Here is a 13,912-nt window from a genome sequence, read left to right on the forward strand (position 1 = left end):
CAAAACGTATATCACCATCTCTCACTCTATTTTCATGACGTTAATAAAACGTTTCAATTTTGTTTTCGCAATGAAATTATGAAAATGAAATATGTGAAGTGTGATGATCTCTTACTGTGACAATAATTTCTATACCAATAGGAATGGTTACCCAAGAAAAGAATAACAACAATATAGCTTAAAAAATATTTAATTAACATCAATACCAGTGTAACACAATACTTTAAAAAATATTTGACAAAATTATTAACAAAACATAACATAAGAAACTTATAATTTATACAAAATTAGCACAGCCTATTGAATCGCAGAACAGTTGTTTGGTTTATTAGAAAAAAAACTAAGCATTTTACAAAAAAATACTCTTCTGGTAAAGCTTGCCCGTAAAACATATTTTTTTTATATCAGATTTAATTATTCAGGAAAGGTATGAATAAAGAAAAATTAAATTTTTGAGTATACATTTAAACAAATTTAAAAAAAAATTGTTACACTGTGTGCTAGAATTGTTTGTTATAATCAGCAGTAAAATAAAAAAAAATCTTTTAAGAAAAAGTTTTTTTAACACGAAGCTAGTTTGTTTATATCGAAATGTATTATATATTTAATATTTCAATAAATTTTACATCATACACTACAACATAAGAGCTAATGAGAAATGTACGATTCGAAATATTATTGTTAATGTTTACATTTCTATGGCTATAAAATACCTTACATTAGTAACCATATAAAAATTCGATGACCCGCTTTGAAATGATTTCATTTTTTTATATAAATAAACATGAAATTAGTTAAATAAACATCTTAAATTACATACCTCTTAAGCTTATTCTATAAAGTACAAAAGATATGATTTTGTCCAAACTTCAACGCCCAATTACTAATATAATATATACTAAAACTTGCTACATCAGAATTTTTAATGAGAACCAAAAGATCAAAAAACATTGTCGAATGTGTTGTAAATGAAACCTATTTGATGTTTTGCAGTGTAAGACTGGCTGTATACTATTATTCAAATAATGACATATGTTAATTTAAGTGAGTTGTTCGGAGAAAAGAACATGTCTTGAATAGTATAAAAATAATATCTTGTTTTTTATACACAACTGTATTAATATTAATTTATATGATAATAAATAACAAACTTTATTTATTTAATCATTTTGTGTGCTGGCTAAACCAAATTCCTATCAAAATGCATAAAATTTAAAAATAATTTTGCTAACATAACCATGAATTTTCCTTGAAGACTAAAATCTGAACAGAATCACAATATCTCTGGTGTTTTAGAGATCAACAAAGATAGAAAAGTATCCTTTGACATGCGTTCCTATACGGAAATTCATTGCTTTATAAATAGACATTTTTACATTAACAATTCATAACATATCTGGCGTCAATAGAAACTATACTTTTAGAAAACAGCAACACCACGTCAGATATCCTGTCCAGTGGAATAACATAAATATTAAGTTGTCCCATCTATCATGTAACATTTAATCTGAAATTCCGAAATAAGTATGTAATACCAATAAGTATTGAAGCGTTTCTTTTAGTGAATGTATTTTCTACATTGTGAAATCCTCTATAATTTTATATTACGCTGGGAATCATGCAATTAATGTATTGCCACTTTAACAAACTACAATCTTATTTGGCATTCATTTATTATTTTAAAAATAGAATATCAAAAATAACATGATACTAATTTTATAACAATATTAAAAAGCGAAAATAGTCCATATTTTTAAATTTCAATATTTTTTTATAAAATTATATGATTTAAAAATAACAATGGCAACAATTCGAACAAAATAATTTGAATAATTCTTAAACATGTTACATATAACTTTTACTGTTTTATAATCTTCCTACTTTTTATATTAGAATATTCTAGAGACTATTTATTTAATGCCGACATTAAAAGCTTATTAAAGAATAAAATGTCATTTCCCATAACATGCGTAGTTTTATATAGACTTAATAAAATGTATCTAGTCTGGTGGAGAAAATTTGAAAAGCCCTACATCCAACCACCATCGTATCATGAACGACATTTTATACCAAAGTATGTCTTCTAAAGGGATGTACCCTTATTCCGAAAACATTTCAAATGAAAACATAAAATAATTTTTGCCCACCAGGCCAGATAAATATCTCATTACATAGATTATGAATACTTATTATTACTTAGTCATATGCATAAAAATAGTAATATTAAAATGGTTATAATGGTGTATTATTGAATTCTACAAACTAAACATACAGATCACTACTAGAATAACTCACTTATAAAGTTGCTTAACTTTAATAAATATAGAATGAACTCTTAGGGCCTGTCCCACCACTGACTGATAGCTTAAAAATGACGTCACTTTCTTAAGGTAACAAAATCCGATATTTCCATCACATATTTTACACGTTGGATTGTTATCAGACAATTTACAAGTTGGTAGAACAGGCCCTTAGTGTAAAATATGGTATACAGATGCCTTCATTATCCGATCCGATAAGATTTTCTTCGTAAATGCCATACTTCGTTAGTTTATTTCATCAGTCGCTTTACAGCATTCGAGAACCGTATTCATTAGTCTTTAGAACCTGCATACGTTTACGTCGACCAACAAGTTTGTCGTTAGCCCGTGTGCTGTAAATCGTTCGACTTATCGACTAATGAATTTACGCCCTTAAGTTAATAGACTTTCTACAGTAAATATGTAAAATATATAACATGCTTATTATGCATTATATATGATTATTTAACTGACAAAGTTTTCTGCGCTTTTCTATCCAAAAACTAGACTTAGAATGTACTCGATCTCTTCATTTAGTGCAGTAATTTGACATATTTAAATTAATGTTTAGTTTTAGTACACATCTAAGTGTGCGTTTTTTTAAGTTTTCTCTTAAATGTAAAAATGAATAACTTTGTATCTCTGTTGGCATATCAAAAATATATAACTAGCTGTTGCTTGTGACTTCGTCCTCGTGGAATAAAAAAATATAGCTTATGTTCCTTATAGATTTTTAAATGAGAAAATATTTTTGAAATTGTCACAGTAGTTTTTGCGTTATTACAATACATACAAAAATATATATCTTGACTAATCTATAGGCGTCATAAGGTCAGAAATACAAGGTAAGAGAATAAAACACTATTACTTTTGCCACATTGAGAGTTGATTAAATATAATCGAGATTAAATAGAGTTGATGTTAATTATTTCATAAATACATGTGGTCGAAATTTGATGATAAATCATAATCACATACATTTTTATTACTATTTGCAATAAAAAAAAATCTTTTTGCACTACTCTTTTGGTGTCTTTTACCGTCGGTTACATTAATAGTTTCGTTTCAAGTATTTACAATTGTATAGAATCGTGATTCGTAGCTTATTCCAACAATACTGACTGGTTATTTAGGTTATCTATTAATTTAGTTTGATTGTAGGATAATATAACGTTAGGTAACAATCGAAAAAAAAATTGAGAAAAATGCCCAAAAAGAAAAAACTTTAATATCTGATTTATAATGAATATTCTTTTTTTGCAAAATAAATGTACAATCAATGGTTTAGTTTACGAATTACACATTTCTAACAGATTGGACAGTTTTAATGGGTAACATCAACAATTCTGAAGAATATTCATTCATTTGTTGTGTTTATATTGTTTTTTTTTTTCATGAGCAATAAAAGCAATATATCGTACAAAAAAGTTTACATGTCCAAGTCGTTTCTTTAAAAAAATGCAAAAAAAAGTTTGTTCTGTAATAAATAGGTAACTATTATTAGTAAATGTGTATATTATTTTTTATAAGGCAATTTAATTTTGTTGATTACATTTTTTATTCAATCGTGTCTTTTAAACATCCTTTATTTAATTTATTTCACATGTTTTTTCACGTTCATTATTTGGTCCACTTAGGCAAGCCAGTAATTTTTAGTCCAAATTTTTTAAAAATATATAAATTTAAGTTGCCACTACTTTTTGCAATAAAAAATTATGTATTATGAAATTACTTCAAATGTTTCCTAAACATCTATTGGTATAAAATTTTTATAAAATATGTATGCATATAAATGTTTTTTTTTTTTTTTTATAATATTTGAGCTGTATAAATGGGTTATTCGTAAAGTATTATAAAATGTATTTCTCTCTATGAATATTATTATGTATTATATAAAAAATGTATTAGATATGAAAAATGCATGTTAATAATTTTATTATTAAAAACTTCTTAATTTATAAATAAATCTAATTTATAAAGTCTATATGTAAAATCTATATTTCAAATTATTATCGATAGCATTTCAATATAAATGATTATTAGGCAATATTGAGGTCGATACATGAATGTTTAATCCATTTTAAAAGGTTATCATTATGACATACAAGTTGTATATCGCGAGTATATAATCAAATACATATTAAATATATATTATAATTATACCGTCAAACATTGTCCGAAGAAACAGAAATTGTGAAAAAAAAATCCGGTTTTTTTTTCAAATTCAACCATTTTTAGTACTTTTTGTACAATAAAAAAATATAATTTCATATTCAAACAAAAACATTAACAAGTGTAAATTAAATATATACATATTAATAAAATTCTATTATTATTTTTTATTACCCAATGATTGTAATATCGAAAATACGAAATGCTTTAAGCTTAAAAATCCCAATGGTATAATAACTATATGATTTTTTTTTAAACTTATCACTTACTAGTGCTGATACCAAATTAAAATTAAGTTATGATTAATATATATGAGAATTAAACATACCCCTTAGTTGCCTTGCGAAGCTTCTAATGACTAACTCTATTCATATAAAACTCCGACAGTTTTCATATGATATACATAAAAAGTTTTTCTCTAAATAGCTTTGGAGGTACATAGAACAGCCTTTTGTTTTACTATTTTCTATTATCTCAGCTTCCTTTTTAAATGTCATTGATGCCACCGTTATTTTGGCCAGCCTTTACGTTATCGAGTATTTTGTTGACGAATTCTGAAGTTTGCCCAGCTATTTTAACCTCTGTAATAAAATATAAGACTTAATTTAGTTAAAGGAACTTTATTAAAGTACAAAGTCTTGATTTGAAATCTGATTCATTAAAATAATTAAAAAAGAAAATTCTGATTGTAAATACATACCTGTAGCTGTGGACACAATATTTGCGATATGTGACGACCAATCAACGTTGTTTTCTGGATTATTAATCCGACTGTTTAATATTTGCTTCATTTGCGATATGCCATTCAAAAGACGTTCTGAAATAAAAAAAAAAAACATATTTAAACATATTTAAATGCACCCCTGCCTCTGAGGGCCACACTTTATATTTTTTTTATTTGTTCTTTTTTAGAGTATCTGGCTTAAGTGTGAGGTTTCATATACAATTTTCAGGCAGGTTTCCTCTTAAATTACCACTTAATTATTGAACTTACTATGCTCTTTCTGTAACCCATACAGTTTTAACTTGTTAGCTTCGTGTTGTGCTTTCTTCTTTAATCGGCAGGCCCTTGAAGCAAGTTTGTTCTTTTCCTTCCTTGTCTTCGGCCTCACATTAAACGGCAACTCACTAACTGGTATCATATCAGTAATGACTTTACTCAAATTATCCAGTTCATGGCCAATCAAATATAACTTCTTCGGGTTTGGAGTTAGATCGTTGCCATCACCTTTTCTTGCTTTCCCACTAAAATAAGTATTTTATTTGTATTACAATGACAATTGTTTCCCAAAAAAGTATCAAAAAAAACTAAAAAAAAAAAAACGCATTATTTATGTTTTACCTGTGTTTGATGCCTCGGACACTGCAACTTGGGCTAAATACAGGGTCTGTAACTAAATTTAGAACATGCGGGTCTTCCGATTTCTTCTTCAAGATCAAACGTTGCCCTTTAGGACCTTTAGCCTGTACATTGTACTGCCAGAAGTATTTCTCTTTTTTAGAACTGCGCGCATGTTTGTTCTCTGAACACTCATCATTGGATTCTAAAAAACAACAAGTTTTAAGTCAAATTGAAAGCTGAAACAAACACCACAGAACACTTAATAACATGTTTTCATTGCATCATCTTAATAAAGTTGAATTTAACTCTTCCAGAATACTCCAATATTATATTCAATGAACTTTATACTTGACTAGCTGTTCCCGTGCGACTTCATCCGCATGAATTTCAAATTTCGCAATATTTATAAAAAAATGTATCTGCCAATGAGATAGTACATAGAAAAAAACTAAATAATATGATGAAAAATTCTATTATCTTGCATCATTATTATCAACAAATGTATAAGAAAAACAAGAATAATTTATGTATGTTTAAAAATTACCATCAGAGGAAAAATCCTCATATCTGTCACTATCTTCATCTGATTCCGCATCCTTGTCTTCCTCATCTTGAGAGAAATCACCAGCGCCGGGGCTGAGCAGACTTCCTGATAGAGAAGAAACAGATCCCGCCTCTGCTAAAGAGCTTGTTGAAAGCAAATGCTTGCGAGGCTCCCTGCGCTGCCATATCTGTAATTATTTTACACATATAAATATAACAATGTAAAAGGTAACATTTTTTTACTTTAAAAGGTCTACTTAATGGAGTAAACTTTTTTATTTAGATACTATTACTTCTTTTTTTCTTAAGTATCTTATACTGTAAAATGCAAGACCATGCAACATTCTCTCTGTATCGAACGGTTAGCTATAAGATAACTCTTATAAAGTTAAGCTCACCTGTACTACAACCTTTCAATTTGTATTTACAACATTGTTTTCATTTGTTTACAAAGTTTAAATAAATAAAAAAAATTATGATTTTGATGGAGGTAGTGAATATAACCTCTTTCTATGCTTCTCCTGGCTGCTTGCTTATTTGACACTTTATAAAATAAAAAAGATTATCATGTACATCAACAAAAGGTCTATCGAAATATACATATAATAATTTCTTATGTGTAATCTTTTTGTTCATTAAAAGGATTCCCAGAATTTTTAATATTTAAATACATAATACTATTTCACTTTATTATTACCACCAAATTAACATCCATATAATTTTCTACACTTCACTATGCATAAAGTATTTCCTTATTGTTATGTTAATGATTAACATCATTTGATTTTATGAATAATTCATATTTATGCAAAAATTATTCAAACATCAACATCTTTTGTATTGTTACACTTTGGTAAGCATAACTTTCCTTGTAATATAAATTAGAATATAAAATTAAGAAGGCAAATATTTTGATTCTCGCTAACTAACATAGTGCCTCTACTATGATGTCACTAAGGGAAAGTGTCACTTCCCTATCCCTGTCCTATCCCCCAATAATTCTCACTTAGATGTAAGTACATATAAGCATATTGCTTTACAAAGAAACAAACATGAATTTCATACATTGCAGCCATTAAATTTTCTACTTCCACTATTCAAGTAGTATTTTAATACCCTTAATATGTACTGGTGTTAGGGTAGGGCAAAGTAAAGTAACAGCGAAGAGCACCTGAGAGTATGAGGTGTTATAGGTTTACAAATTACTTTAACAGATCCTCCAGTCATAGTAAAAAAGGAGCTGTAGAAATCTTGCTCATGGTGCTAGAGTTAAAACTGACCCTGGGTAATATCTTAAGAAAGTAATCAATAAGATCCAATTTAAAAAATATACTATTAGTAAATTCTTGCTCTGCTGTAAACACTTTTAAAGAAATTAAAAAATGTCAGCATGAATTTAAATACATTACAAACATGTACTCTTTAAATACAGTTAAGGGAATTTTTTTAAACATTTTCTAACTAGATAAGACAAGGAAAAGAAGCATGTCACTACTGGAATGCAAATAATCTTGATAAAGCATAAATTTAATTGAAACAATTTAAATTAGTTCACAAAAGATATAACTAATAAAGGCAAAACAAGGAAAATTAACATATTAAATTTTGACTTAACAAATTAAAAGAAAATAGAAAATGCATATTATTTATTAGGAATCATATATACCTGTTCCATAGTAAGATGAGTAGGGGCTGATGATGAGAGTTGTGACTGCTGAGGTTTGATTGTAGATGTAAATGGAGGCAGAACTGTTGAAGCAGGAACGGATTGTCCGAGTGCTATCTCTCCGCTGTAACCATCCATCCTTAACAGTAACTCTGATAGCTGATTATTTGTTTGAGCAAAGCTAGATGAAGCAGATGAATATTGGCTTGATGGCGAAAATGCAAGTTGAGTCCTACTGTATGGACTAGATGGACTCTCTGAAGGAGCTAGATTAGAAGCCTGTAAAGTGTTAATGGCACGACGGGAGCCACTCATTGCTCCGCCGATCTGAATACAATATCCATTCTCTTCTGGCAAGAGTAAGTCATCAAAATTAAGATCGTCTAATAACGTATCTGGGTTAGCGTTTAACTCGGCAAGAGTCGGCCCTAAAATCAAATCAGCTTTATCTACTTGGAAAATATCATCATCTTCCATTTTAAATGGTTCTATTTTGGTATTATCTCCTTCGAAAGCCATCTTATTATACTGCATTGTTGGTACGCTGTGGAAAGAAGATCCAAAATTATCCTGAAGGCACATATCCAAATCTGTGGTGAAGTCGCATAACTCGGAGCGCCGCTGCGGAATTGGTACAGAAGCTGACATTGTACCGAGTTCGTATGGCAATTCCTGTTTTATTTCCATGCCAGGTTCCAGAAGAAAATCATTCGTGTAAATAGAATCCGACATTGCACGTGTTGTGTGGGATGACCTTGACGTAGAATCGTCTCGTTGATAGACTGGCGCACGCTCACGCCTTTATCGATTTTAATTCACGCTAAGACCCACGTGTCGCAGTTCACTATTTATTTCGCAAAAGTCTCAGCATTAAAATAACAAGTAAAAGTTATTACGATATCACAAATAACATCCATTATTTAACCGCATTACGTAAATCAACGAATTGAAAAATATAAACACTTGACTCTCCACAATGACTCGTTATCGAATAGAGGCAAAGGCAAGGTACTATTTTAATTCTTCCAAATACTCTAAAAGTTACATAATAACATGCCTAATCTTTAATTTCACATTGGTAATGTTTAACACTTTATTCCTCGAAGAATAACACGCTCACAACGCTTATATTTTCGCACAATAACAAAAACAGTACCACGAGACAAGTCGAGAAGTAAACAAAGATTTTACGGTAGGTATTATTATTCAGCAATTTCAAAGGTCATGTGGATGAGATAGATATATTTATTTTGTGGAGGAAGGAAAAGGACAGGTAATATCGAAAGTCATTCGAAGAGGGGAAGGGGACGTCATAGGGGCCCGTCTGACTGGACAAACAACTATACAAATATAAACATCCCAATTATAAGTGGCACAAGCTTGTGAAATCAATAAATGTTTTATTAAAATTAGAGTTACATTAAAATAACGACCAAATCATTTAAAGGTATACAATAGAAGCAATATTTGATTAAAATTGTAGACTTGGGTTAAATAAATCCGTCTAATGCCATCATTTTTCGTAACATTTTGTTTTCTTTTGTGTAATTTTAATAAAACTCAATGATTTAATATACTGTTGAATAATTTCTAAACACAAAATTATTTTAGTTTAGACTTCTTTCGAAAATGTCACTAAAATATTTATTAGCTATGTGCCCATAGACAACGCATTTTACAATAAACGACAAAAAGATAGACAACAAATTATAACCAACAGCTGAGCGTCAAAAACTCACTGACAAATCAATATTGTAATTTATATTTTTATATTATGGGCGACGAAGAATTAAATTCTAGTATAAAATGTGAAACACGCAGGTACAATGTTATAATAATTGGAGGTGGAATGGCTGGTCTAGCTGCTGCAAATTATTTTATTAAAAATGGTATGGAAGATTTTATTATACTTGAAGCTAGGAATCGTATCGGCGGAAGAATCATTTCAATACCTATGAAAAACCACAAAGTTGAATTGGGTGCGAATTGGATCCACGGGGTTTTAGGCAACCCAATATTTGAAATCGCTACTGCAAATGGACTTGTAAACATTATAAACATACCTAAGCCACATAAAGTTATAGCAGCTACTGAGGATGGGAAACAAGTGCCTTTTGGTGTTCTACAAGAAATACACGAAGCATACGTTTGTTTTCTAAGACGGTGCGAAGAATATTTTTTGTGCCAATACTTACCACCACCTGATATCAATAGTGTAGGAGAGCATATAAATCTCGAAGCAACCATATACCTCGAGCGTCTTCCATCATCGGAAGAAAAGAAATTGAGACGCCTAATATTTGACTGCCTATTGAAGCGAGAAACCTGTATATCAGGATGCAATAATATGGATGACATTGATCTTTTAGAATTAGGCAGTTATACAGAATTACAAGGAGGGAACATAATGATTCCCTCGGGTTATAGTGCTATTTTGGAGCCATTGAAAAGACTGATAGCCCCAGAAAAAATCTTGACCAATCATCCAGTAAAAAGGATCATCTGGGATTCTGAACAACACAATGCAGCAAGGCAACTAGATGATATGGGTGAGGAATCAGAAGATTCTGATCAAACAGTAATTGAAGACATTTCAAGAGCAAATTCTGAAAAAGCAAATACTCCTGATGTGTTGGAAACACTTACAGAAACACCGTTAAAACCAAAGAAAAAGTTATTGCATAGTGTTGAGATTGTTTGTGAAAATGGACAGAGCTTTTATGCAAATCATGTCATATGTACAATGCCTTTGGGTGTCTTAAAAGATACTGCTAATACAATGTTTGAGCCTGCATTGCCACAGTACAAAATGGAATCTTTAGACAGACTGCTTTTTAGTGCTGTCGATAAAATATTTTTAGAATATGAGAGGCCATTTTTGAATCCTGATATAACAGAAATTATGCTTCTTTGGGAAACGCCATCTTGTCAAGAAGACTTAGCACAGTCTTGGTATAAAAAAATTTACTCTTTTAGTAAAGTATCAGAAACACTGCTACTGGGCTGGGTTTCTGGTAAGGAAGCAGAGTATATGGAAACACTCTCTATGGAAGAAGTAGCTGTTACATGCACAAAAATTTTACGCAAGTTTTTGAACGATCCATTTGTACCAGAGCCACAAACATGTGTTTGGTTAGTATATTTTATTCAAACATCATAATTTTTTAACCATAGCTTATAAATGTATATTTGTCATTTGCTGACAAAAGTTTTCCATGGAAAATAAATAAATATTGGATAGACATACTACTTTGAAATTTCTAAGTTTACAATCCTAAATAGATAACTCTAATACCTCTTGTCAGTTATTCATTGAATAATTAGACCATACATAGATAAATGTTCCCTTTGAAAAAAAATTATACTACCAGTCTCTCTAGAACATTCACTAGACCCTATTGTATGTGGCTGGATACACCTTTGTTTAGTAATACCATAAAGTAATATGAAAAAAATTAAAGCAATGCGAAATAATGATGATTTAGAGAGTAGGAAGCAATCGCCCCACTTTTGATAAGATGCCAGCTGTATTGTCATGCCATTTAGTCATTTTACTCAATATCATGACAATCAATTTGGACTTTGGCACAAGATATAATATAGTTTTATATAAAGTCATTTTTTTATTACATGTTACTTACATTTTTATTGTTATTTGTTGACTGACTTCCCAAAAGAAGGAGGTACTCAATTCTTCAATATGTTTTTTTTTTCACATTACATGTTTTGTAATTACATTTATTTTACAATTATTTTATTAAGTATTTGTTTATATTTTCCAGCACAAGTTGGAAGAAGCAGCCTTACACAAGGGGGTCATATACAGCAATTGCTGTTGGTGCTAGTCAAAGTGATATTGAAAGTTTGGCACAACCATTATTTAAAAATGTTCATGATAAAAAGGTATGTACACTTCACCCTGCATTTCTTCAACTTTCACCCTCAATTTAATTTTACAGCATTATGAACTGGATGTTAGTGGTTTGGATCACTTCTGGAATCCTTTATATTAATATGTAAACTCAAACAGTTCATCTTATTGCTTTTGTGTTTTTTTTTTAATAACTAGCTATTTCCATGGTTCATCCATGTGACATTATAAAAACATTAATTAACTGTTTACATTCTGTAAATATTTCTTGCAAATGTCAAACTACAAATGTTTAAATGACAAAAAGGCCTTAGTTATTTGCTAACAATCACCATTACCATTGTAATCTTGGTATACAACTGGCTTGTAGTTCCTGTCCCATTCCTGCTTAACAATTTTTTACAATTTACTCACCCCTTAATTAAATAGGGTGAAAACGGAAAAACTAAAGCATATTGTATGTGCAGAGCTTTGTATTAAAAAATAAGCTGTGATTACTGATATCCTATATGAAGAAGTGTGTTTTCATATTTTATTATTGTTATTATATAAAAGATTGTTATTTTCAGCCTAGCTTGCTGTTTGCGGGTGAGCACACACACAGTAGTTTCTACTCGACAGTCCACGGCGCATATCTGTCGGGCCAGACGGCGGCCCGGCGCTTGTTGGCTCCGGATGACTCTCCGGAGAACACATTGGACTGCCCCGGAACAGCTGACTTGAACACATGGATACAAGGCGTACAATTAGGATAAATATTGTTCAGTTTGTTTGTATGTTGAAAGTTGTGAATGAAATTGGTCCATAGGATCCGTTATTTTGTTTCTTTACAAGGTAAAGTGATATGCTAGGCAGTGTTTAACTGCAGTACTAAATGCACTTACAATTTTTATTATTTATTGTAGTTGTTGTTTAATGGCCTTCAAACCATAGAGCCAAAGATTTTGTGATTTTGTTCCTATACTTGTTTATTGCGGTCACAATGAATTGACATTGCATTTAACAGTAATCTTTTGTATTTAATTACAAAAATTCATCGAAAATTGGCAACTAAATTGTGTTACAATGAGTGTTTTTTATCAAGCTTCGAGACAAATTATAATGTTTGTATTATGTATACAATTACCATGAGTTATAATTCTGGAAATGTACTTTTGACAAATACTCCATACGCATTCCTTGTATAAAATTAAGACGCTCAATATTTAACACTCGAATTATAAATAATCAAGTAACAATGAAAAATTAAAGACCCTATTTATATTATATGTATCGTTTGTATAAAATGTATATAGATGTCAAATTTAGTTGAATTTTACTGGTATTTTTTTTTTGTCTTTCACACAAGCATTTTTAGAATTAGCAGTATTAAAATAGGTTAAGTTATCGTAAAAATTTGACATTACCCATTTTAAATATTAAATTGGATGTTATTACAACAATTGCTTAGTAAATGAAATTTAAATCAAATATCTGGTGAGTTCTCTTTGTAGATTTGGCGATGTACTTTCTGGTTTATGTACAACAGTATAGTAAAAAAGATGAATTTGACCCGAAAACTTGTAAAACATGACATGAATTAGTTAAAATTACTTGTAATCACCAATAATATATAGAAATTTAGCTTAAAAATTATAGCGATGAATACAATTCTTGTATTTATATAAGTTAGTGCATATATTACATGTTTTTGATTTTCGAGAAATCATAGATTTAGTTTTTCATATTTATGGATACATAAATAATGTTAAAGCTATTCAATTAACAATGTAGTACTTTTTCTATAAATGAAATGATGTACAAAGACTCGTTCAGTTCGTAGCTTGTTTTTGCCTATTGGATTTTTCTAGTCAGAGCGAAGTTTTTTTTATGTCGCTTAAATAAATCATACAAAATTTAAATTGCATTTTTATTTTTCAATGTTATTATACGACTTGTACTTTTTCGATGTCGTGAGAAAAATTTAATAACAATGTCTCGGTAAAATAAAAATATCAGTAAAAACCTTTCTATGCTGA

At 29.7% G+C, this 13,912-nt stretch overlaps 2 protein-coding genes across 2 annotated transcripts; one reads left to right on the forward strand and one right to left on the reverse strand.

The window, feature by feature from the left end:
• Positions 1 to 4,621: 4,621 nt before the first annotated feature.
• Positions 4,622 to 9,233, reverse strand: LOC106102993 (protein CREBRF homolog). Its single transcript, XM_013282620.1, has 6 exons — positions 8,024 to 9,233; positions 6,359 to 6,545; positions 5,815 to 6,016; positions 5,467 to 5,717; positions 5,173 to 5,289; positions 4,622 to 5,053 (listed from the first exon to the last, which is right to left on the reverse strand). The coding sequence occupies exons 1-6, from the start codon at positions 8,753 to 8,755 to the stop codon at positions 4,959 to 4,961; spliced, it is 1,584 nt and encodes a 527-aa protein (XP_013138074.1). The 5' UTR covers positions 8,756 to 9,233; the 3' UTR covers positions 4,622 to 4,958.
• A 484-nt stretch (positions 9,234 to 9,717) lies between these two features.
• On the forward strand, positions 9,718 to 13,795 carry LOC106103069 (peroxisomal N(1)-acetyl-spermine/spermidine oxidase). Its single transcript, XM_013282731.1, has 3 exons — positions 9,718 to 11,155; positions 11,806 to 11,926; positions 12,464 to 13,795. Exons 1-3 carry the CDS (start codon positions 9,798 to 9,800, stop codon positions 12,647 to 12,649), a joined length of 1,665 nt encoding a protein of 554 aa, XP_013138185.1. The 5' UTR covers positions 9,718 to 9,797; the 3' UTR covers positions 12,650 to 13,795.
• The last annotated feature ends 117 nt before the right edge of the window (positions 13,796 to 13,912 follow it).

This window comes from Papilio polytes, unplaced genomic scaffold (assembly GCF_000836215.1).
Source record: "Papilio polytes unplaced genomic scaffold, Ppol_1.0 DF823879.1, whole genome shotgun sequence".
Taxonomy (NCBI): domain Eukaryota; kingdom Metazoa; phylum Arthropoda; class Insecta; order Lepidoptera; family Papilionidae; genus Papilio; species Papilio polytes.

Bases quoted from the DNA above. Each gene is read 5' to 3' on its own strand.
- LOC106102993 (XM_013282620.1), bottom strand. From the start codon at position 8,755: ATGTCGGATTCTATTTACACGAATGATTTTCTTCTGGAACCTGGCATG. The intron at 5,290-5,466 runs GTAAGTTCAATA...TTTTTATTTCAG, and splicing joins TGGGTTACAGAAAGAGCATA to AACGTCTTTTGAATGGCATA. The intron at 5,054-5,172 runs GTATGTATTTAC...ATTTTATTACAG, and splicing joins TATTGTGTCCACAGCTACAG to AGGTTAAAATAGCTGGGCAA.
- LOC106103069 (XM_013282731.1), top strand. From the start codon at position 9,798: ATGGGCGACGAAGAATTAAATTCTAGTATAAAATGTGAAACACGCAGG. The intron at 11,156-11,805 runs GTTAGTATATTT...TATATTTTCCAG, and splicing joins GAGCCACAAACATGTGTTTG to CACAAGTTGGAAGAAGCAGC. The intron at 11,927-12,463 runs GTATGTACACTT...TGTTATTTTCAG, and splicing joins AAAATGTTCATGATAAAAAG to CCTAGCTTGCTGTTTGCGGG.